Source organism: Anopheles gambiae, chromosome 2, assembly GCF_943734735.2.
Source record: "Anopheles gambiae chromosome 2, idAnoGambNW_F1_1, whole genome shotgun sequence".
Classification (NCBI taxonomy): domain Eukaryota; kingdom Metazoa; phylum Arthropoda; class Insecta; order Diptera; family Culicidae; genus Anopheles; species Anopheles gambiae.
The window spans coordinates 14,996,028-15,018,660 of record NC_064601.1 but is presented as its reverse complement, the minus strand read 5'-3'; the positions used below and the strand labels follow the sequence as shown (position 1 = coordinate 15,018,660).

General features: G+C 45.8%; 3 protein-coding genes across 14 annotated transcripts in view; 2 read left to right on the top strand and 1 right to left on the bottom strand.

The window, feature by feature from the left end:
• The first annotated feature begins 104 nt into the window (after window positions 1–104).
• LOC5667630 (uncharacterized) lies at window positions 105–667 on the top strand. The gene has a single exon (XM_001689255.2). It carries the CDS (start codon window positions 259–261, stop codon window positions 616–618), a length of 360 nt encoding a protein of 119 aa, XP_001689307.2. The 5' UTR covers window positions 105–258; the 3' UTR covers window positions 619–667.
• LOC1281158 (beta-1,3-galactosyltransferase brn) lies at window positions 656–3,146 on the bottom strand. Its single transcript, XM_320943.6, has 2 exons — window positions 1,610–3,146; window positions 656–1,545 (listed from the first exon to the last, which is right to left on the bottom strand). Exons 1-2 carry the CDS (start codon window positions 2,608–2,610, stop codon window positions 1,350–1,352), a joined length of 1,197 nt encoding a protein of 398 aa, XP_320943.6. The 5' UTR covers window positions 2,611–3,146; the 3' UTR covers window positions 656–1,349.
• Window positions 3,147–3,393: 247 nt separating this feature from the next.
• Window positions 3,394–22,633, top strand: part of LOC1281377 (protein ultraspiracle) — a 33,871-nt gene continuing 14,631 nt past the window's right edge. The window contains exons 1-3 of one of the 12 annotated variants that reach the window (XM_061648214.1): window positions 3,394–3,524; window positions 4,715–4,753; window positions 5,655–5,937. In XM_061648214.1, the coding sequence (XP_061504198.1) occupies window positions 5,919–5,937 (19 nt within the window). In that variant the 5' untranslated portion in view covers window positions 3,394–3,524; window positions 4,715–4,753; window positions 5,655–5,918. The other 11 variants (XM_061648217.1, XM_061648219.1, XM_061648218.1 and 8 more) reach the window with 11 other exon arrangements.

The window sequence follows — 22,633 nt, the reverse complement described above, 5'->3', positions numbered from 1 at the left end:
GCGTTCAAGCGAGGAGTAGGAGGCGGAGCGAGGGACGGGTAGCTAGACAAGCTGCTTGACACATTTGCCCTAGGAGGGAAAAAGAAGGCATGAGAAAATGCGCGAAAAGCAATGAGTTCTTCCGTCGCTTTGCTCAGCGGGTCACTTTGCTCCAAATTGCAACGGTCTGTTTACATTCGCTCGGCAAAGGAATCGCGCCGGAAATTTAAAATTTAATCGTACAAACACGCACAGCAAAGAAAGCAGATTCCTCCGAAAATGACCGAACAGGCGGCACGGCTACAAACGCACAACCAGGAGATGGTAAAGTGCCTCAACCAGCTGCGCGGCCAGCAAACGGCACTGGAGGAAAAGATCGCCGCCCAGGAAAAGAAGAAGGACTCGCTGAGCAAGGAGATGGAGAAGCTGCAGCGCACACTGGAGCAGCTGGAAACGTCCATCGCGGAGGATACGAAGGCGCTGAACGATTGTTCGAAACGGCTCACGGAAACGGAGAATGGCTACGCGAAGGTGGTGGACACGCTGCAGCTGCTGCTAATGTCCGCCAAGGAGAAGGTCAACACCACTACCCCAACTTCCCGGAGCGTCCACAGCGAGAGCAGCAAACACTCGAGCTAGGATCACAAATACACCAAAAACAATGCAAACTGCGCCGTTTAAGTTTAAAGAGTTTGGTTTGTGTTTTTATTAAGGATTTTCTCATTTGATGCTATCACAATTGTTGGGTATGGAGAAAGATAAATACGAGCAAAAGTTCTCCTGCCTGCTGGCGGTTAAAACGAAAACGGTAATCGATCGAATCACACACTCACTACCCGCTCTAGCTAGCTACACTCATCGATGGAGAAAAAACGACGGTACTACGTTACAAGTTTTCGTTGTCTAATCACTGTGTGTGAAGAAGATTACCCTGCTCCCGGGGGCTTGATGAACGCGCTACGTAAAAACGATTCCTCTAAATGGGCTACGGTTGACAAAAACGGCTCACTGGTGTGTGTCACTCTATCAAAAGTTTGGTTTAAATTGATGCTGTAAGAGGAGGCAGGCTTCCCAGCACCGCTCACATGGTATCGTTTGCCGTTTGGATTCCTATCACTCTATTTTCTATTGGTTTCGTCGTAAGGTGGGAAGGGTAGTAAAAGTGGAAAAAACACACACTAACCTACACTAGGAACGGTGTAACTCTGGTGTAACGATTCCCTACTGCGTACGTATTAAGTCGATTCACTCGCGCTACATCCGGAGTTGGTGCGTTCGCTTTCCTATGCGTGTGCTACTGCGCCTGCTTTGATACATTCGCGCACCCGGGTGGCGCGTTGCGTGTGCGTCCGCATCGACGCCAATCGCGCCTACGCGTAACCGGAAGCTCGTATTTCGTTCCACACTTTGGTCAGTTCGGTTGGTTCGTCGTAGCCGTGCGTCGCCAGCACGTACTTGTAGCTTTGCGGGCCCAGGTAGGGCGCCTTGTGAAAGTAGAATTCTTCCGAGTGTAGCGGCTCAATTCCGGCCTTCATTGCAACAATTCCTAAAAAGATGTCATCGAACCTGATGCACGAGAGTGGGTCGTCATTAGTATCGTTTGCTAAAAACACAACTGCACGGGGCTTACCGAAAATGTTTCGTGTACATGCTGACGTAGTACATCTCGAACAGTGCCTCGTGGGAGAGCAGGAACGCACCGGCCGTCACGTACGTCGGCCACATGTCCCACGGGTATTCCTCGAGCGATACGTACCACTTGCTGCTCCGGTGGCGGTGCGGCGCCGAACGAAACACAAACCCGGAAAACAGCTTCACGTTCGGCGGCAGTTCCATCTCCGTCATGAGCTGCCGCTTCGTGCGGGTGCGGTTCTGCTGTGCAGCTGGCCGCTCCTCCTCCGCGGCGGCCGTCCGATTGCTGTCCGCCGTGTGGGCCAGCCGGCGGGCCAGCTTCCGGAGCGCCTCGTCCGTTTCCTCCAGATACTCCGGATAGTTGACCGGGTTGCGCACGTACCGCAGCAGATTCTTGGCCGACACGTAGAAATCGTCGTCCGCAAACATGTAAAACTTGGCCCGCGGACAGTAGCTGACCGCCCACCGGAAGCCGGTCATCGTTTTGATCGTGTTGTTGAAGTAATCGTCCACAAAGTCCGCCTGCACGATGTCCCGGTACGTGCTGCTCTCGAGGTCTACGAGCGACTGGAGCCGCCGGTTCGGGTGCACGCGCGACCGGCCGAGCACAAACACGGTGCGTATCTTGACGTCCGAGAAGCGGCGCTCGTAGCCCCACGTTTTGCGGATCGTTGCCCGCCGGTCGAAGTGCTCGATGGCCGATTTGACGACGAACACTAGCCGGGGTGCGATCAACCGATCGTCCTCCTTGCACTTGTGCTCGCAGTCGGTGATGTAGGTATAGTTGTACCGGTTGATCGGTGGCCGGGCGGGCTGCTGGCCATGCCGCAGCTGGTACACGTCCGACAGGATGTCCCCGTTCAACGGGTAGTCGAACGTCGACTCGAAATCCTTCTCGAAGAAGTGTGTGAAGGCACCGAAGAACTGCAGCAGGTACAGGCCGACCAATGCCGCCAGCACATACTTGAGCTTAAATTTCACACAGATCCGGGGCAGCATCGCGAGCGCAACCGGGAAAGCCGATGGGTGACCGGAGTGTGCCTGTTGTTGTACGCCGCTTCGCTTACGATGGGCCAAACGGCGTGGACCGTACAAGCAGCGGGCTTACATAATTACCACCAATCCACCGGACCGAAATGAACGCGCATTAATCTAATTAACGCAACGCCAACGCGCCAGCATGCGCCGTTCTAAACTGCCGTTGATGTGAAGCACTAATTAAATTGCCCGTACACTTGCACCGACTGATGACATGCAGCCGGAGAAGGAGGCTGGTTTGGTACTCCTTTTTTTCTTTTGGTTAGCTACACACAAACTACAGGAAGCGAGGATGTGATGTTTCCGGAGACGAATGTGCTGGTGAGTCAGGTCGGTCGGTGCGCCTACCATTCAATCGGTTGGTGTAGGTGTGATCGAATGGAAAAACTGAAAAAAGGGGAAGCTATTACAATATTCAACACATGATGGTGAGCAGACGATGGTGGATCTGTTTCCAGCTTTCCGGCACCCTGACGAGACGTAAACAAAAAACCGTCATTTTGACAGCTGAAATTGCCTCTATAGATACCCTGAATGTGATGCGTTCGATCCCGTCTGGGTGTAATGGAATGCCATGGTTAAAATTTATTCAATTCAACGGCAACGAAACGCAAGCAAGGGAACAAATTCCACTAAATTTTAAAACCGATTTAAACGATTTTAATCTTGATGATAAAGTGGCTTTCTATTGCTCGCCAAATTATCAGCGAATCGGTTGTCCCACCCTTCACCTATATACACCCTGCACGCATTGCCGACTTGACAGCGTGTTTGACAGCAATCGGTCCTTGGACGGAATCTCGCGTTCGCAAAAAAAGTAAAAGACAAACGCAAAAATAGTGCACGGATTTCGTTGTTTTGCTGCCCCAAAAATCGTGTGTAATTAGCGTTAAAGTGTGTTCTATGCCGTTCCCTGCATTCTTCGCTAAACGTTTTGTAACAGTGTTGGGTGACGTGCGCCCGAGGGTGGAAAACTCCAGCCGGGAGCTCCACCACCAACGCTAGGGCCGTCGTGATCGTGTTTTTTTTCCCCCCGATCGTGGCGCTGTGCTGTGGATGAAGAAAGTAGCGCAAATGAATTGCGATCCCGCTGGCCGTGCGAAGCAGCTTCGTTCTCGTGAAAACGAAATAAAACATTAAGCGCCGTGAGGTGGTAGTAAATAAGGGCTAGAAAGTGAGTGTTTTTCGGTGTTGCTGTGCATAGGAATTGCAATACACACATCAGAAACGAGCACAAACCTGTCGTCCGCCAGGGGAAGAGGTTCATCGACCCGTTTTTTTTTTCTGCTGTTGGTAGGAGAAGGCCAGCGGACAGGAGGGACTGACGTGTGTAGTGATCGGTACGTGTGTGTGTCTGTGCGTGGGCTCGTGTGTGTGCATTGTTGCCATACACACTCGCAGTACGGTTTCATTTGCGATCGCGATGTGGCAAAAGCGCCCAACATTGTTTAATGAAACCGTGTGTGTGCGTGTGTATGTGAGAGTGTTGGTGTGCTTGTATGGGAGGCGAGATTCCTTTCATCAAATGCAAACGAAGCCGCACATACCAGTGATGTTCTAATATTGCAGACACTTTCATTCCAATTTATTCACACTTGAGAGACTTCCAAGACCCTTTAAAAATTACATTGTTATAGCATTGCTTTTGACACCATTGTGACAAGTGCGTAGCGCACACACTCACACATACACCCAAGTCTCGTGTGGCGAATTGTTTTCATTTTACTTTGATTTTTGAATCGTTGCAAGTGTGTTTGTGACTCGTTCTTTCCAAAAATTGGCTTCACCGTGGAGATGGTGCTGTGGTAGTAGTAGCATGCCATGATGATTTCCACTCCCCCCCCTCCCCCTTCCCTGCTTCATGGTGTGCTTTGTTGTCGTCGTCATCGCAGTGGCCGAAGTGCTCTGTGTGCCTTTGTTGTTACGGAATTTAGAACAGTAATGACGACACCGCCGAACACACACCGTGCAAGACCCGCGATGTAGATTTTTACCTTTTTTTTAATTCTAAATATTTCTTCTTTTCCTTCCTGCGTGCGTGTGTTGGTGCTGCCGTGTATTCTAGGCCTCGAAATTTCCATCACAAGCAGGGGCGATAAAGAAGGTAAACGAATTATAAAGGAGAAGAACGAACGAAATAAAAACAACACAACCAAAGGCAAGAAACGCTTCCCATCGTGTGAGCAAATAAATTACTGTGTAAATACCAAGAGAAAGAGAGAGGAGGAGAGTGAGCGCTGCGAACCGTGCGTGTGAGAGGGAGAGAGCAAGTGTGAGTGTGTGTAAAATCCACCCCGACTGGGTGTCGGGTGCGTGTCGTGTATGCTGGTGGGGCTGGTGCTGCGTTGTTCCAGGGAAAGGGAAGATGAATTTGTAGAGTGAAAAAAAAACAACAAATCAAGAGTGTCTGTGTGTTTGTGTAATTGTAGTGCCCTCCCCCCCCTCAGGAGCTCTCTTTTTCGTGTGCAATTTGTGTGTGTACGTGTGTGTGTGTGTTGTATGTGCACTTTAAAGCAATCTGGCTTTATCGTACAATTCTGACCTCGATGGCAAACAGTCCTGGCCCGTGCTAAGAAGGGCTTCTAGGGAGAGCAAAACAAACCCATATTTGCATCACCGGTGGTCGTCTGTGTGCTTGTGTGCGTATGGTTCACCTGAGATTGCAGCATCTAGTGCGCTTTTACCCTGTACCCTGTTCCTGTCAAGCAGAACACGTTTTCCCTTCGCCTACTAAGCTCACCGAGGGTGGCTGGGAAATAAATATTTGTGCACGCAAACTATCAACACACACACACACAAACCATCGTCTTTGTTTGAGAAGAAAAGCCCCATTCTAGCCACCCTACGCGAAGATGCTGAAAATGGCATGAAAATTGAGATCGTGATTGTGGCGATGCTACCTTGAAATTTTCCGTCTCCCTCCAACTTCACTAACACGCCCGGCATTTTCCCGGGGATAGTAGAAACCCCCTCTTCCCTTACCACCCTTACCACCCTGTTTGCAGACCGCTTTTCTGCTCCCAAGGCCACTAGACGCGACGCGCCAAACCGAAGGCAAGGCCACCCATCGAGAAGGGTTCTGCGCACAAGAGAGCACAAGAGGAAAATCAAACGATAAAACCACGTGTCCGTCCCAGCCTCTCCTGCTACTTCCGGAAGTAGTGTTTGGTTGTGCTTTTTTTTGGTGCGCGGGCAGCAGAACAGTTCCGCCGCAGCATTAGAGGATTAGTGACGCGGAACGTTTCGCACAACACGGTAGCAGCAGCAACATGGACACGGGAGATAGAGGTAAGTGTTGGAAGTAATGTCTTTTTGCCACTGGAAATGCAGGGACCGACCGTGTAGGGACGGAAGATAACTTTGCTGAAAGGGTATTTGAAGGAGTCTGTGCGGCTGTCCTTGGAATGAAGGTGATATACTCAATTCCATCCTTTGCATGATTGGCGGAGATAGCTTGCGAGACGTCGGTTGTGCCGCAGGCAGGAGAATGTTACGACTTTCATTGTTCGGAAGCAATTACGCGAAGGTCGAATGTTTCTGTTAACTTTCATTGGAGATGATATGATGAGATAGTGGAGCAATTTTCTAAAAATATTCAGATTTGTCCCAAAAATTGGCTTCCTTGAGGAGGAAGGAGAAGTTAAGTAACAAAATAAAGTAGTCGTTTTGTTTAATTACGTTGTAATGAGATATCTTCACTATTTCCTTTTCCGTGAGAAGAATCGCTCATTTTTTAAATTAAACTCAACCCAGGCCATTTCTCGTAACACGTTTTTGGGGTTCCACGTGTTCACCAATTGTATTAGTATAAACGAACAAAAAAAGTTGTTACACTATTGCACACCAGTGCAGCTTTCTTATTTGTCACGTTTTGTTGCTGATCTTCCCATTACCTTCCAATTGGATTCCCGTCTGGAAGCTGCCACAATGCATAAAACCTGCCATTGAGCTAAGATGAAGAAGATACAAAAAAGCCCGTCCGGTTTAGCTGATCAATTCCAAAACCAGTAGTGTAATTAATTGGCTAAACAAGTGACCAACCTAACCGCAGAAGGCAAAGTATTTAGTTCCGCCCCAGTAAATCACACACACACACCGTTTACGCCTTTTGCTCGTTTCATGTGCGTTCCCGTTTTGCACACAGTGCACCACATTAGGCTCATAGAACCGGTATCGGGACACCAAACAAAAAAAAAAGTGAAAAAAAGCGTACACGATAAGCCCTTTTATGTTAGCTCCTTGGCCTAATTTCGCCCACCTTGTCCTAGTGTGAGGCGTGGTAAGGTTTATGCCATTTTTTGCTTGTTGTCACTGTGTGCGTGTGTGTGTGTCGGTTAATGTTTGAACGTTAATTAGCACATCATTAGTTGCTTTGCATTTTTCCTGCTCCGACGATTGGCCCTGAGAAACGATGCCCGTATGCCCTCTTGTCTCTTACCCTGTGCAGCGCCCCCCACTTCCAAGGAGCTTTCTTCGCTTTCTTCCCAAACAAAGGACGCATGGGATGTTGCTGGGATAAAATGTCTTCTTTTTTGTTGTGTTTTTGGAGGGGGAGTAAGGTTCACCCTGATGCTGCTTTCGTCAGCGGGTTTATGGGCGCTTTGTTTCCTGCTGTGTGTACACTACGCCACCGCACGAGGTGTGGCCTCATTTCCGCCAGGCATGGTGTGATTCCTCGGCCCCCGGGCGAAACACCGCCACAACATCCTTGACCCACTTGCCGAGACTTTGCTGCGTGGGATGCAGCAGCAGCAGCTGGGAGCAGTGTGGAAGGAAATCTAACGAAGAAAGGAACTGCTGCCATCAACGGCAGACGGGACAGCAGCAACAGTAGCAGTGTGTCTACGGATGCATATCGAATCTCGATACGGAGTAAATCGAGCATCCCAGAGTATCCTCCATCACGTCCGCTGTGCTGTTGCTGTGGGGGAAATTCATTCGTCCGGCGACTCCTGGAAGAGAGACTGTAACAGAAGCTGTGCGTTCGACTTAAAACTGAGGTTTAAAAAAAGGGAAATAGAAATAAAGAGAGAACCGTGAGGAAAGAAAACGACGGACCTGCAGTGCAAGTTGATCATCTGGTTGTCCTTCGAAACGCGTCGACGTGGTGTGGTGGAGAAGCGCTCGTCGTTTTTGCGTTAAAAGCGGGTTGTTCGGTAATTCTGCTGTTACTGCACACAAGCACACACGCATGCAGGCCAGCTGAAGTTGAAGTTGAAGGTTGAGCAGTAAAGATGCAACTGCTTCTAGTCGCCTTCATGCAACGCAAAGAGCGTGCAAGAACAGCGCGCTTACACTTGAAGCTAACTATTCAAGTATAAAAAAGGGTTTAAACGAACATTTTGCAGGAAAACAAACATTTTGCCAACCAAACCTGCAAATATCCAACGCAATTCAGCAGCCCACCAATACATTCATTTAAACAGTTTAAAGCGAGTGCAAAATATGTTCAATGCCACACTTTTTGCACCACGCGCTCCGTTTCGAACGCTCAGCATCATTACGCATTCAAAGCGATATTTTACCGTTTTTTTAATGTTTGTTTTCTGCTCCACCATTCAGCCAAGCTCCTTGATATGAACTTGTTTTAAATGTAATTTATCTTGCTTCTTTTTTGCTTGTGCGTGTGTGTGTGTGTGAGGGGAGAGTGGAGGGGTATTTTTCGGATGATAATTTTATGCAAACTAAAGTCAGTCCCAGACTTGTCGTGTGTGATACCGTAACAGTGGTTGATGATAAAGATTTCCAAGGTTTAGCGCTCATCGAATGTTGTGCTTCTAATCAGGTATGGTTGGTGGGGATTTTCCTGAATCGAAAAAACAAACTCTTTTGATTAGGAAGATTGGTGGGTGTATAAGATAAAGTTAGGTTTAAAAGAATTAATTGTTGTTGTTGTTCAACTGTGTTTTGTTGTCAATTCATTTGCTTCATCAAACTACACACACCCATAGAATCTTCTTGGCCACCGCTCCTTGTTAACATCGCTATCTGTTTTGTAATCTTTGTGGATTTTCTATGCTTTGAGTTTTATATTTGTTTTTCCTGAATATTCATTGTTTATTTTGTATTTGATTAATTTTGTAATGAGTCAAATATGTGTGTGAAAAAGTCAATATATAGGGCTGTTACGATTAAGCACCGGGGCGGTCCCGCGGTATAGTCGTCAACTCGAACGGCTCAATAAAATGCCCGTCATGGGTTCAAGCCCAGAATGGATCGTTTCCCCGTAGCAAGGATTTGACTATACGGCTGCGTGGTAATGAACTAAGTGTCGAAAGTCTGTATAGGCCGGCATGTCCGCGTAGGACATTTACGCCAAATAGAAGAAAAAGACGATTAAAGCCAGCTGTTTTATACGGGTTTTGACACTTGGCGGCTGACACTTGTATGGAACACACTCCAAAACGGTACAAAACACACAAATTTCCACACACAAAACTAACCTCATATTATCAGGCTAAATTATTGCAGCTTGAAAAATATATAAACAAAAGCCACATTTTGGCATGCTCGATTCAGGTTAACTTATGAAGGATTGACTTTTTTGTTGCTGAAAGATAAATATTGTGTCACAACAGGTTAACCATTGTTCGGATCCATATTTGAAAACTAACTAAAAGTACTACAACTCATTAGAAACAGCAGAAAAGAAAATAAAACAATTTTAAAATACATCTTTGTTTGCACCTCAATGTTGAAAACCAATATGGCGGTATGTAATTTTCCAATAGATACAACCCGGATGATGAATATGTTTCCAGTGACAGGCTGAAATTTCAGCTGTGTGTTTGACTAGAAAAAGCAAAGGGATGATATTTAGAAAACCTTACTCTTATGAATTGATCTTCAAAGTTCTTCACAAACATTGAGTTCCGAAGAAGCACCTCAGTATTATCTCAGCATATCTTCCAACCAGCAGGGACGATCGATTTTGCGGCTAGGGTGCATCTTCATCGTGGTTTCGTTGAGACCCGTTTTTTGGGCGTTAAAACACGACGACGAACCACCAGCGAAAAGAAAAGGCTCTAACAAACTGGTAGCAATTAACCTTGAAACTACAGAAACTGGAAAGGGAAATGTGTTGTCAGTGTAGAGCAGAGAATAGCAAAAAAAAAAAAAAAAGATAAAGAACAACCTGGTTCAGTGTGTTGCGTTTGCATAAATTTACACCCGATTCCCGGGCTGACATTCGGGTTGGGCGGTTTTGTTTGTTTTTTTTTTCGCGCTCCGTTTTATCATCGGCTGTTTGTGTGTGTGGCAAATCTTCTTTTTCAGTACCAGTAAACTAGTTTTCGCAAAAAAAAAACAAATAGAAAATCGCTTTCATTCGCTGAAAACTGGTTTGCCGAATAAGTTCGATTCAGATAGTCTTGGCGTGAACATTGAATAATGATTTAACGAATACTTTTGGGTGATAGTTTGCATTAAGATGCATTTTTTATTATCATGGAGAACTTTTTAATCTTACCATAGTGTTACACAACTTTCACCGACCCCAGGCTGTTCATAATTGCATGAAACCCCAATTTCTCGTATGCTTGGAATTCTTTTCTTTTTCTCTCTCCAAAAACCATCCTAACGAATTATGTTTTGCTGACGAATGGACAAACTGTTTAGTCCATTTCTGGTCATGCACCTTTACGGTGTAGCACACCGGGTCCATCGTAACGAAAACCTTCTTTAATGTGGTTAAGGTAATTTCCTCTTCTCAAATATTCACACCTTCACACCACACACACACACCAGCCATGCTCACCTGGTGCGCGCTGTGGCTCCATCTCCTGCCACCACCACAACATAAGTCATGTTACGCTGGTCATGTCCTGACACTGGGTGTCTTAGTACGGTTGGGTTGGGTTGGTGAGTATTTTAAGGATCCCTACAGACACGTTACCCACTACCTCTATTCCACTAACCTTCATCCGGTTAGTTGGTGGTGGCGGCGGCGGCGGCGACTGTGAAAGGCGACCACCACCGGCTTTATGTAGTAACGTTCGCTTTTGATCTACATTTGTGCACTGTTATTATTTCAGCGGCAATCAACTCCCCCATGTACCGCACGAAAACAACTTCATCGTTAGAAGTTGTGATGTTATTACTATGATTATCACCACTTATATAGTAAATGTGTATAGCACCTGCTACATATTTACTCGACAGAAAAATCCGTATCGCTTTCTTCTCGTTTGCGTGTGCCTTCTTGTGATTGATGGACGCGGAGAGGGGGCTACCTCATACATAAACGATTACACATAATGTTGGTACTTCTTACTCATCCGATGGGCCACTGCTCCCTTGCATAGCACCTACTGAGGGTGTCCGTTATTCAATTTCCTCCCACACTAACATTTGTTGAATTTGGACCTTTTTTCGGAAAAAGGATGCCACAGAAAACAGCAATGAAAGGGACTAAAGAGAGTATGAGGTAAGCATCATTTCGTGGGACTGCCTCACAAAGTCGATGTCCTTCGCTGGTGTTGCGTGGTGACAAACACACAGAACGAAAAGAACGGACCCTTTCGGATGCGGAGGAGGAGGGACCTAAAAGTATGTCGAAAAAAATGGTTCCAACATTCGGTTCCAGGCTTTTGTGCCAGCTTGTACATATTTTATTTGCTGTTTGCTATATATCCATTTTCTATTGCTCTATCTCGCTCGCTCGCGGGTTCGCTTTCGTGCTGCGAAATGTGGTCTACCTAATATGTTTTATGTTGCACTTACTCACATCTAATGGTTTGGTGCTGTATTTCGTATATATACTGCTGCTAACGCTTCAACATTGCTTTGGTGTGGTGTTGGAGTGTTGGCTGGCTGGCTGACTGGCGGGGCGGTTAGCACATAAAACAATCCCTGTGCCATGCCAACGTCAACAACGTCCCAAGTTCATGGAACCGCCGGGAAAGGTCGTTTCCATCGCGATACGAACGTGCGGCAACACCCAAAACCTAACCTGGCCGGAGTGAAACTCGCGAGGCAGGAGGCGACGGAACGAGGACGACACACACTGCGAACAGTGAACAGAAATATTAAGCAATGGGTTTGGTGGGCTTTCCCCTTGGCTGAGGCAAACATTGTTTTGTCTTTTCCATTCTTGTGCAACGTATTATGTAGCTTTGCGCTAACTCCGAAAAGGACGGACGGTGTGTTTTTCAGCACAAATTAGAATACCATTTTATTATTTATTCAGCATTAAGCGAGGAACAGTCGAGAGGGAAGGCTCTAGAGATTCGCCGTGTTTTTGGTGGCTGTAGGTTCGCGGGTAAGACACAACCCCTCGCTTGAGAGAAGAAGCAAAAGCTCCCTTGATACCGTTTCCAGCACGGGTTTTGTGCTGTGTCGTACAATAACAAATCGTTCTTTACTTTCGTCAGCGCGCACAGCGCGTTTTGTATCGCGAAGCGAGGAAACTTCGATCGAATTTCGTTCGCCTAGCTTTCCCCGGGAAAATCTCGCCGTTGAGCTAGGTCATGGCACTCTGATTGTGGTGCGTTTCTCACAGCCGCCCGGTCACAGCTCACCAGCTGAATTTTCTCATCTCACTCACGCCGCAGGAGCTCCTCTTTATCAACGATTCCACCAACAGCAATCTCACTCAGGCGACTCGACTGTTTGGAACTGTTATTATCACTATGGATGTGTCATGGTTATCATGATGGGATGGGAAACTTGTACGAGAGCAGAGATGATGAAAGGTTTATGGTGGTTTATGTTTGCAGTATAGAATGTGTAGCTTCAAATACTTCTTCTTCTTCTTTTATTTGGCGTAAACGTCCTACGAGGACATGCCGGCCTATACAGGCTTTCAAGACTTTATTCAATATCACGTAGCCGGATAGTGAAGTCCTTACTACGGTGGGACGGTCCATTTCGGGCTTGAACCCATTACCCATTATTGAGTCGTTCGAGTTGACGAATGTACCACGGGACCGCCCCAAACATCCAACAACTTCAATGTATCAATACATTTTCAAAAGTGAATATTCCAATTCTAATTCGTATTTCCTTTGTTTTTTTTCTTTTATAATTTCAGGTGAGTGTTGACGATATGCGTTGTTGAAGTAAAGCCTTGCGTTATTTCCATACATTATTTTGGTGGTAAGTAACTGTAATTTTGGTCACAATTATTAAGAAAGTCCAGGAAATATTTGTAGTCCCTCTTCTGCACACATGATCTGCTGGTTTTAGAATATGTTTTAATGAGTAATAGCATTGCTTCAAAACAATTTAAAATCGTTTCTATGATTAGAGAATCCTGTCAACACTCTGTACAAAACCACTCGCCAAACAAGCCGTAGAATTTCAGCCTAGATCATGGTGTCTGTGTTGGTACGAGGTCCCGTTTTGACAAGTAGCCAAACGTTCGTTACAGGCAGTTTGACATCTGAAAGCCCTGTTCGATTCAAACTTTTAAATGTGATTTTAATGACGAATCGATCTGTGCCTTTCGTAATAATAATTTTTTGTGTGTTTTAATGAATTTGCAAGGGCTTTATTCTGTCAAATGGCATCCAGGACGACCAAGCCATGGAAATTCATGAGGTTCTCTTGAGGGCATCGATGATTTTGGCATTTCAGTCAACTAGTTAAGTTGGTTGAATGATTATGTACATGTTAAGAATTTGAATCTTTCACGATATGTATATTCTTTACATTAATTCTTTGTGAATTACAAGAAATTTAATAATCTCTTGTAAACTAATGTCTCTATCATGTGTTTTGCAACACTAAACCATCGATTTTGTGATGCTAAAATAACGCTATCAAAATGATTGAATATTAACAATCGTGATTTTGGATATCGTGCAAGGCTTTATTCCTTAAAGGTCGTGCCGGATCTCAAAATTAAGTAGTTTTTTCACCGTTTTTTGATGCGAAAACGGCTGAAATACTTGCACAACATATTTATGTATCAATTACAAAGCTTTTGCAGTCCAGTTAAAGTGAAAAACATGGAAAAATAACGTATTTTCTGGAGCATCCCCAAATTGTTTGGCAAAATGCTTCTGTCAGCCGCCGCCAGATGCGCTAGTGAAAATCAAAATTACGCTTGCGAGTACGGTCAATGTAGCCCGGCCTTAACAGTTTTGGTGTAGTCCTTGCTGAGGCCTCTCTGCGTAGTATTTGATTTTCAAATTTGCGAACCATACTGTTACGGCGTTGTTTGTTTTGTTTTTTCTCTCTCACTATTGTTTCTCTCGGTTGCGCGAGACGAAAACAAAACTCACGCAACTGCACGGTTCGTTCACTCAAACGCCACCATTCGCCACAAACGAAACACTCTCTCTCTCTCCTTTTTCATGCTCCCACGACACACACACACGCGCGCGCGTTGGAAGGAAAGAGAAACCATGAGAGCGAGAGCGAGAGCGAGACTGTGCGCGCGAGAGCCGTCGTGAGGAGGCAGGGCTGTCAAACCTGTCGGTGCCATGGTCGCCTCCGGTTCCTTCTCCACCGAAATGCCGGGCCGGCTCTCCTTTCGCGGTCGGTGGCGGTCTTTTCTGGAGTGAAGTAAAATCGCGCTTCATTCCATTCCGTCGCCGCGGTGGAGCATCGGCTGCTCTGTTCGCTGCACTGTTGGCTCCGCTGCGAACGAAACCGGGACCGGGGTTTGTCTTTCCTCGCGACTACTGCTCCGCGCTGCAACGTACGTCGGGTGGAGTTTCGCATTTTCGCGCGTTCGCGTCCTACTACGTGCTCGGGGGAATTTGTGGTGCATCTTAGAAGGTTTGCCTAACCACTGTGTTAATCGGCAAAGTTGAGTGGGTTGCAAGAAGTGCAAGTGACCAAACATATTGCCCAACCAGTGTTACGCGATAACGTGTGCGCATCGTGAAATATCGTGCGATTATTCGCAATGTGCAATAGTGTTTTGAGTGCTGTTGTTGTGTTAACGCTCTCCTTAGCAGCAAATACATAATTGTACTCACACATCACGTTGTTGTCGGTGCTTCGATCGTTTCTTCGTTACGCTTTAAAAGTCTAAATCAGCCACATGGGTCTTAAGAATGTAAAGCTATATGTGAAAAGAGCTACCAGTGCGGTTATCTTCTGCAACAGTGATCTTTCTGGGAGTGTTACAATCTGTCCTCAGTATAATACCTGAAGTGCCTCAAGGCGTGTTTGTGCTAAAGATGCTTCCATAACAAGCAAAATATTGTTATTTATCAGTAAAAAAAATATAGCACGGGCTAACCACACCCTTGCAAACGGCTCACAATCAATAGCAGTTTATCGTTTGGGTACGATGTAGGCAGAAAATACGATCGATACAACTTGAAAGTTACTTAGCCAAGCATTCCAGTTTCCCTGACACTGGAGGGAGTAATATATCCCCTTGGTAGGATTGTTATCTCCCTAATAATGTACACAAGAATGGTTTAATATCATAATCATAACACACCACTTACCAAAACTTATCACACAGGCCATTTAAAATGCTTCTGAACCGCCGCCGAAGCAAGTTGCCCAATTAGTTTTTCTGTCTTTTAAGTCTCACTGTTTTAAGTGCTCCCGAGTAAGAAGGCAACCCTGCTCAGCGAGTGCTCTGGTATCACTCATCTGGAACAGGTAGAATGTGCACAATTTATTGCTGATTTTTACTTTAAACCTGAACCCCGCACCCTAAGTACTGTCCCAAAGTGAATGTCGCTTCGGGTTCAGTCGAGCAAAGAAATCAGTCGTGCACGGGCGGGGAATGCGGCGGGGTGCGGTGTGTAGAATCCCATTCGTAATGGGACAGAGAGGATGAACCAGATCCGTCATCGTCGACCATTTGTACCCGATCCTCCTAACCTCCTCCAACACGCGCGGAGGGGCAAGACACCCGGCGCAGACGAAAACCATATTGTGTGACATTCACCGGAATGTGGTCGAAATTTGATCATTCGCCAGCGATCGAATGATGATCGCGGAAGGGGGGGTGTCCGTCGTCGGTCCGTACCATCCTTTCTAACCGGGGGTGTAAGGGAAAGGGTCCAATCCATGCTGTTCCTGCTACTGAACGGTTGTTTGTGTGTTCGTCGCGTTTCTGACTGCGAAAGTGAGTGAGGAAGTTATTATTGGATGGTTTTCGCGGCGAGGTGAGGTTTATGATGTGGTTCTAATTTTTGACACAAGTCAGCACAAAACATACATCCATTTAATGCTGTGCTGTGCCTAATACACACACGCAGAAAAGCTTATGATAAGGGTAAATGGGGTTGATGTGTAAGGATCCAGCAAATGATTGAAGGACGCGTTTACCACACCAAAACCAATCGAGCAACGGTAATGAAAAATTACTGTCACGATGTAGTGGAGTCGAGCGCCACTTGAAAAAAAAAAACACACACACACACACACCCGCCCATTTGGTGTCCAAAGGGGGCCGCGCTGTTGTATCGTTTTTATTTGCAGCAGTACATTTTCAAGGTTACATGTGCACACTCCCCAATGCCTGCCTGCCTGCCTGTCTGGTCGAACTGCTTTCTCCATCGGGGCGGCATGATCGTGTCGTTTCGCTTTTACACCCGTAAACGGGCCGAGGGGGATCGCCACCAGTTCCAAAAGAGAGGCCCTCCCTCCTCGGTGCCAGCCCGCATTTGCACGGGGCTGGTTCCATTTGCATCGGATTAGAAAGTCAAATTGATTGGCAGACGACGGCGGGGATGACGGAACTGTGGTCACAGGGGGCCCCCTCACCCCTACCCCTTTCCCGCGTGTGTGGTTGTTTCTTCGCATACGCCCGTTTCCTATCGAGCGTATTGTCGGGAGTTGCAAGATTTACAGGCCCACAAGTTGTGCTAATGAGTTACACATAGGCAATTGGGTCGGTTTAACGCGAAGTTGAAGCTGTCGTACAGTGCTTTACAGGGTTTTCCAAGTCAGTATCGAATGTAAACATTGTTATTCACCGCATACAAGATGTTTTTCAACAGCTGTCAAATGGTTTATTTGCTTCAAAATGAAATTTCAGTTTCAACACATGATTTTCAACACATCACAAAGAACTGTCAACCTCAATGCAGCTTGCGTCGTGGTGAAAATCATGTTGAAGAAATTAAAAATTATTGTGATGGAAATGAAATGTCAGATTGATGTGGATTAACATCTTGCATGCGGTGAAAAACAATGTTTCATTCGAAAGCGACTTGGAAAACCCTGTATATTAGGAGTTGATTGTCTATGTATGACATTCCTTATCGTCCATGTTTAGGCCCAATTATCGATGAAGAAGTTTGCAGAATATGTCAATTAACAATTAACATTTAATCAGTTTTGATTTACTCGAATTGATTATCGTTTTAAGTTCACTGGAATAAAGCTACAAAAAAACTAGTAAGGTATGAAATTAGGCTTTTCCTCCAGCAACTTAAACTAGTAGCAAACAAATAGTTTCTAAGAATCCACCGGCACTTTGGGAGCATAACTTAGGCAAGGGCGGCAACCTGCTGATCAAATGAACGGCAACACCCCGTTGACAGCTTAATCGGTACAGCTCTCCATAGCAGCGGTTTTATGTGCATCAAACATGAACACCCGGTTAGTTAGATCAAACCGGGCGATCAGCTTTTGTCGATTGTTTTTCGTCGATCGTTAAAACAAATGAAAGTGTATTCCACTAAACACGACAGAAAAGCGTATGTGGGGTTGTACTGAAGCTATTAGAAACCGTTTTATTAGCATAAAACTCAAGGGACAACAACATTTGTTTTGATGGGGTTCAAAACGTTGTTTTGAACGGATGTCCTGACACAAAAAGTACGAGTTTGATTATGCTTTTAAAGCTTTCAAATGCTTCTTTTTCACCTTTTCTAAAGAGGATTATCACTTCTTAAAGTGTAATGCTTTCATAGCATAAAACACGTCATAATGGTCCCATACAGTTGAGGTGAAAGGGCTCCTTGAGATAATACCAGAAAAGCCTTTTGAAAGAGTTGCTGAACTCTTGTTCTTAGCTATAAGTTGCACCATCGATTTTGCAGTTGTGATCAAGAAGAGTTAGAACATAAGCCATTGAAACTATACACGGTTTGGGCTTGTGTCTCTTTACCGTCTTCTATTGATTTGGTCCTACATGGTCCTCCAAGCCAATGGGTCCACCAAAAGCATATCAGTTTTGAGTCATAAACCGTCGAATTCGTGGCAATATAGGTAGCAAAGCAGCCAAAAGTGACATCGCGCTACCCGTAACTGTTTTAAATTGAACGACACGTCCCAAGGCACGGGCCTGAGATTGACACTTTCGTGCGTGAGTGCGTTTTAAGTGGAATCCCCATCCCGAACTGAACACAGGGTCACAGGGAACATCAGACGTCTTGCAGTGGGGTATCAAGATGATGATGGAGCTCAAGGAATGCAACCGACGGACGGGCCCGGTTAGGGTTTGGACGGAATAAATGAATTGCTTGTTTTGCATCGTGATGGTGCAGATCGCGACAAAGGCGAGCGACAGACAGACGCACGATCGTGTCGGACCTACTCCCTCCCGCAGTGGTGGCCACACAGAGCCAATGGTGCAAGGGGCTGCGGACGGTGGGGGTTGTGTAAAAAATCGCAGCAACCCACCGCGCCGCTTTTATTCCATATATAGCATGTGGCCGCCGCTGTGCTCGTGGTCTCGGACGGGGCACGATCGCGAGCCCTCCCCGCGAGCGGCTGCTTTGCTGAAGATGACCTTGAAAGAGTGTTGCTACTGCTGTTGGTATTGTTTTCCAGTGTCGTTTCGCTACGGGCCGCGGGTGTTGTTTCTATGTGTGTGTGTGTTTTACGTGCGCAAATTTATTCGTGGTGGTGTGGGCCACGAAATGTGTGGCCAAACATGTGGAAAAGATGCCTGTAGGGCGGCGGCATGGATGTGTTTTCTGTGTTGTTCATTTCTTTCGACCGCTCTGTCGATCGTCTTCCATCGATCGTCCTTCTTTTCTTTTCTCTCTTTCAAGCTTAAATTCGCGTTCTATTTTTTGCTGTCGTTTTTTTATGTTTACCCGCAGCACATTGAAGTGGCAAATTCTTTCAGCAGAAGCATCTCCAGAATGTTTGCCCTTTTTCGGGTGCAGTGATTTGTTGGCGTCACGTTTTAAAATTGCTGTACCATGGATATACCCAAATCCAGGTGCTGTCCCCGGCTTCGTGATCTTGCGTGTGTTAGTGCGAGACATTTAGTTATAGTTGGCTCATCCTTTTGGCGATGTGTTAGATGGAAAGAACTTACAGATTAGACTAAACGAAGGGCGATTTCTTTATCTAAGAGATTTGCATATTCTGTTGCTCTCCGACGTGTTCCGATGGTATATGTGATGGCCGTGTCAAACGACCATTTTGCGGACGGTTTAATTATTGCTCGTGTGTCACTTTTTTAAAGGTCAGTTTAGTGATTCACACCCCGGAACGCGATCTGGAATTTTGCATGAGCTTTTCGGTCCACAGCATGCATGCTTGTGTCCTGCCTTGAAATTCCAGCACATGCTCTAGCACAAAAATTTCATAATAAAGTGTACAAATTCTTGTGGATTTCAAAACACAAACAGCTGTGTTTTTATATCTTCCCTCTGCCTACCAGTAAAATATAAAACGGTTGTGTGCAGTGTGCCGTGTGTGTGTTGCCCTTAAACGAGACGATAAAACTTAACGCACCTCGCAAATGAATGCACTTCTCCTTCTTTCCGGAGCCCGGGACAATATCGTAAATGCACTTTTACTGCACCGGTGTGTACTGTTCTTCGTGCACGATGATTGCCTCAATGGCAAGGCGTAGTGAGGGGAGCGTGGTTGATGATGATGATGATCGCCCATTGTGTCCTTCGGCGGAGGCATAAAAATTCTTTCTCCTCTCCTCGGTATGACAGGTTTACGATCGCATCCCTCGGCCGCTTGCTGTGGCTTGTTCAAATCGATCAGGAGAGTGAGTGTGTCCATGGTTTAAAGTTCGCTGGACCTTTTGCCGCTTTAAATAATCAATGTTCCTAGAATGGTGGCGATGCATGGAGGTGCAATAAAGTGATATGCAGTGCATTACTTATTTCCTTGCGGGTTATTTGTATTACCAGTCTCGGATGTGCCATCAAGTCGCCGAGTGCTTATATCCGACGTTTCATTCTCAGCCAATTTCCGTGATGAAAACACTAAAAGCTCGGAATGGCCCATCAGAAAAGTGGTCTAATGGACTCTAGTATATTTTACTAGCTATAGTCAGAATTGTTTAAGCTACCTTCTGAGAACCAAACGAAGAGGTGGTTTAGTATTATTTTAGGTAGGGGCACACAATAAGCTACCCAATACACGGCGTGGACATGTATGTAGTTTTTAGTGAAAATTGATTAGTTTTCGGAATTTAGAAGAGATTGCGATGAAGAACCTCTTTTTTTCGTTTGCAAACCATCTTATTGATTCAGTGTAGTTGAAAATGCACATCGTTATTAAATTAAGCTTGTTGCTGTTTACCGAGGGCACGTTCGCTTCCTAATGTACACACTCATTGGGAGACATCCATTTCAATTTCACTAGGTTCTCGAAGGATATGCTTCTCACATACTACACACTTTGGCTGCTGTTCCTTGCTTGCTACCAAGAAACGTAGCCGTTGGCCGCAGGATTTGGCAGGATACAAACACAGCTAACAGGCGGCGGCTGGTAGCTATTCGTGAGGATTTTCGGTGCACTTAGGGTGATCTGGTTCGGGAATTGCCAAGTGATTTCCCGCGTGGATTTGGAGAATGCTACTGCAGAGCTGGCCAACGCTGAACGGGGTAGAAATGTTAAGCCATTCGGTGTCATTTGTCTGGAGCGTAGATTGGAAGCACGAAGTTAATGGAAAAGGTTTATACTTTAATAAGTTAAATGTTCTCATGTAACATGTAACATGTAATAAGACATGTTCTCATGCGATAGATTGTCTGGCATCTTGGTAGACAATAAATGAAGCATCTTTGGTATTGCGCTTGTGAAAGTATCGCTGAAGAAATTACGCGTGTATGCGCTATTTTTCAATAAGCTACAAAGTTTAGCAACATGTGTGTCCTTCTTGTTAGCAAATGCTAGCGATAATTGTACCTCTAACGTTAAAATTGTCAAGAGAAACAAATAAGGGCACTAATCCAGATACTCATATGAAACGAGCAAAATGTAATGCTCGATTCTTTGGTGCAAACAATACGCTTTATTCGAAGATGCATTTTCCATTTAGATGACCAAATGGCTGAAAAAAAACTCACATATTTTGTGGAACTTCTGGAAATTGTTCAATCTTATAGAAACATTCGTGAGTTTTTCTCACAGTTTTGGTCCTTCGAACCGGATTCGCATGGTTAAAGAGGCTACTGGAACTGGATGCTGGAACTGTCTCAGTTCTTGCAAATCCGGTTCGAAGGACCAAAACTGTGAGAAAAAAAAAACCTTCACAAATGTTTGTATACTTTTGCACAATTTGTGAGTTTTTTTGTTCCAATTGTTCCAAAATTGCTATAAAAAATCACACACAATACAGTTTACGTGTATGTTCATCCCGTTTGCAATCCCCCATAAAATACCGACGTGAGAGCGAGAGAGAGAGAGAGAGGGATTAAAGTGACCACAAACACTTAACCCTCTCCGTGCCGGTGTCCGCTGGAGATAAACCACACCAACAGCAGCAGTCTGACGGATGTGCGTGTGTGTGAGTGCGCGCGCGCGCTATTTGCTGTGCAACGGTAACAATCTGGCTGCGCATGTTGATGCACTCTCGCTGCTGTTTCTTTGTTGTGTCGCCTTCAGCACCCCCCTTACGCCGACCGCGACCGTTCCGGCTTCACCAGTGCAACCGATCGAACTAGGTCAAGGACTCCCCGTTCCGCGGGACACGCTGCACGAATTCGCACCTCACACTCCGTTCCCGGTATATCAAACCCATCAGTTTGTCTCAAGCGATACGTTACAATTTCTCACTTCCTCGTTTTGTGCTGTGCTGCTGGAGGAAGAGCAAACACACCCCAGGAGGGTTGGGAGCAAAGACGGAATACATCACACATACAGCTTATCTCACGTTCCCCGCTTTTGCACAGTCGACGTCGTGAACGTTGCATGGGGAGCGAGACGAGGAATGAAAATGCACTTGTGCTCACTTTTGCATGCTGGCCGATAAGAGGCCGCTTATCAACAGGGTTCGTTTGCGGGCGAAGAAAATGAAAGCGCTTACGCTCAGACAGCAGGTATATTGCAGCACGAGCCGTCCGAGACGGCTAGACGCGTGATGTGTCGTACCTGTGGAATTGGTTGCAAAAAAAAAGCTTCGTCTACCGTGCTAACAGGAAGCGTCTATATTTTGGTTCCCACTTGTTCCTGTGTGCGCGAGTTATCACCGTTGGCCGGTTGAGTCAGCAGCCCATGTGAGGATTGCGCTTTTTGTCTGCGTCCCCAATTCCGGGTCCGGGGACAAGGTCTACGAATGGAAGTGTTTGCGCCGAATTGTGTCAGTCTGCCGAGTGTGTTACACGCGTCAATACTTGCTCGTCATCGAAAGCATTTAATATCAAACAGTGTAAATCGTTGCAAAGATTCAGCTACAACGTTAGCAATTTTTGTAAACATCGATTGAAATGTGAAATTGCGCCGTTGCAAAGTGATGTGTGCGGCTTGTTAAACATTCCTCCCAAATTCATTTCTGCACGCTACAATGTACAGGATGTTAACTTAATTACAGGCTCTAACGCGTGTATCGAAAGGGATTAATAAAAGAAAATAAATGGCTGAGAAGAGACGGTCGAATGCACCACCAATGGCAACAATGTAATGTGTAAACATAGGGTGTGAAAAAAAAAACGCGAACTGCATGAGCTTTGTGTGGAGTAAAAAGAAGATCGCTCAAATCGCATGTGCAGAAGTAAAAAAAATCGATTACAAATCAAATCAATGTGTGTGCTGACGATAGAGTTGTGTGTTTTGCTGCAGTGAGGTTTTTTAAGCGTGTTTCGAACGATTTGTTCGAAGCGATCAAGTGAGAGGGAAAGCAAGAGAGGAAAAAAGCGCTTAT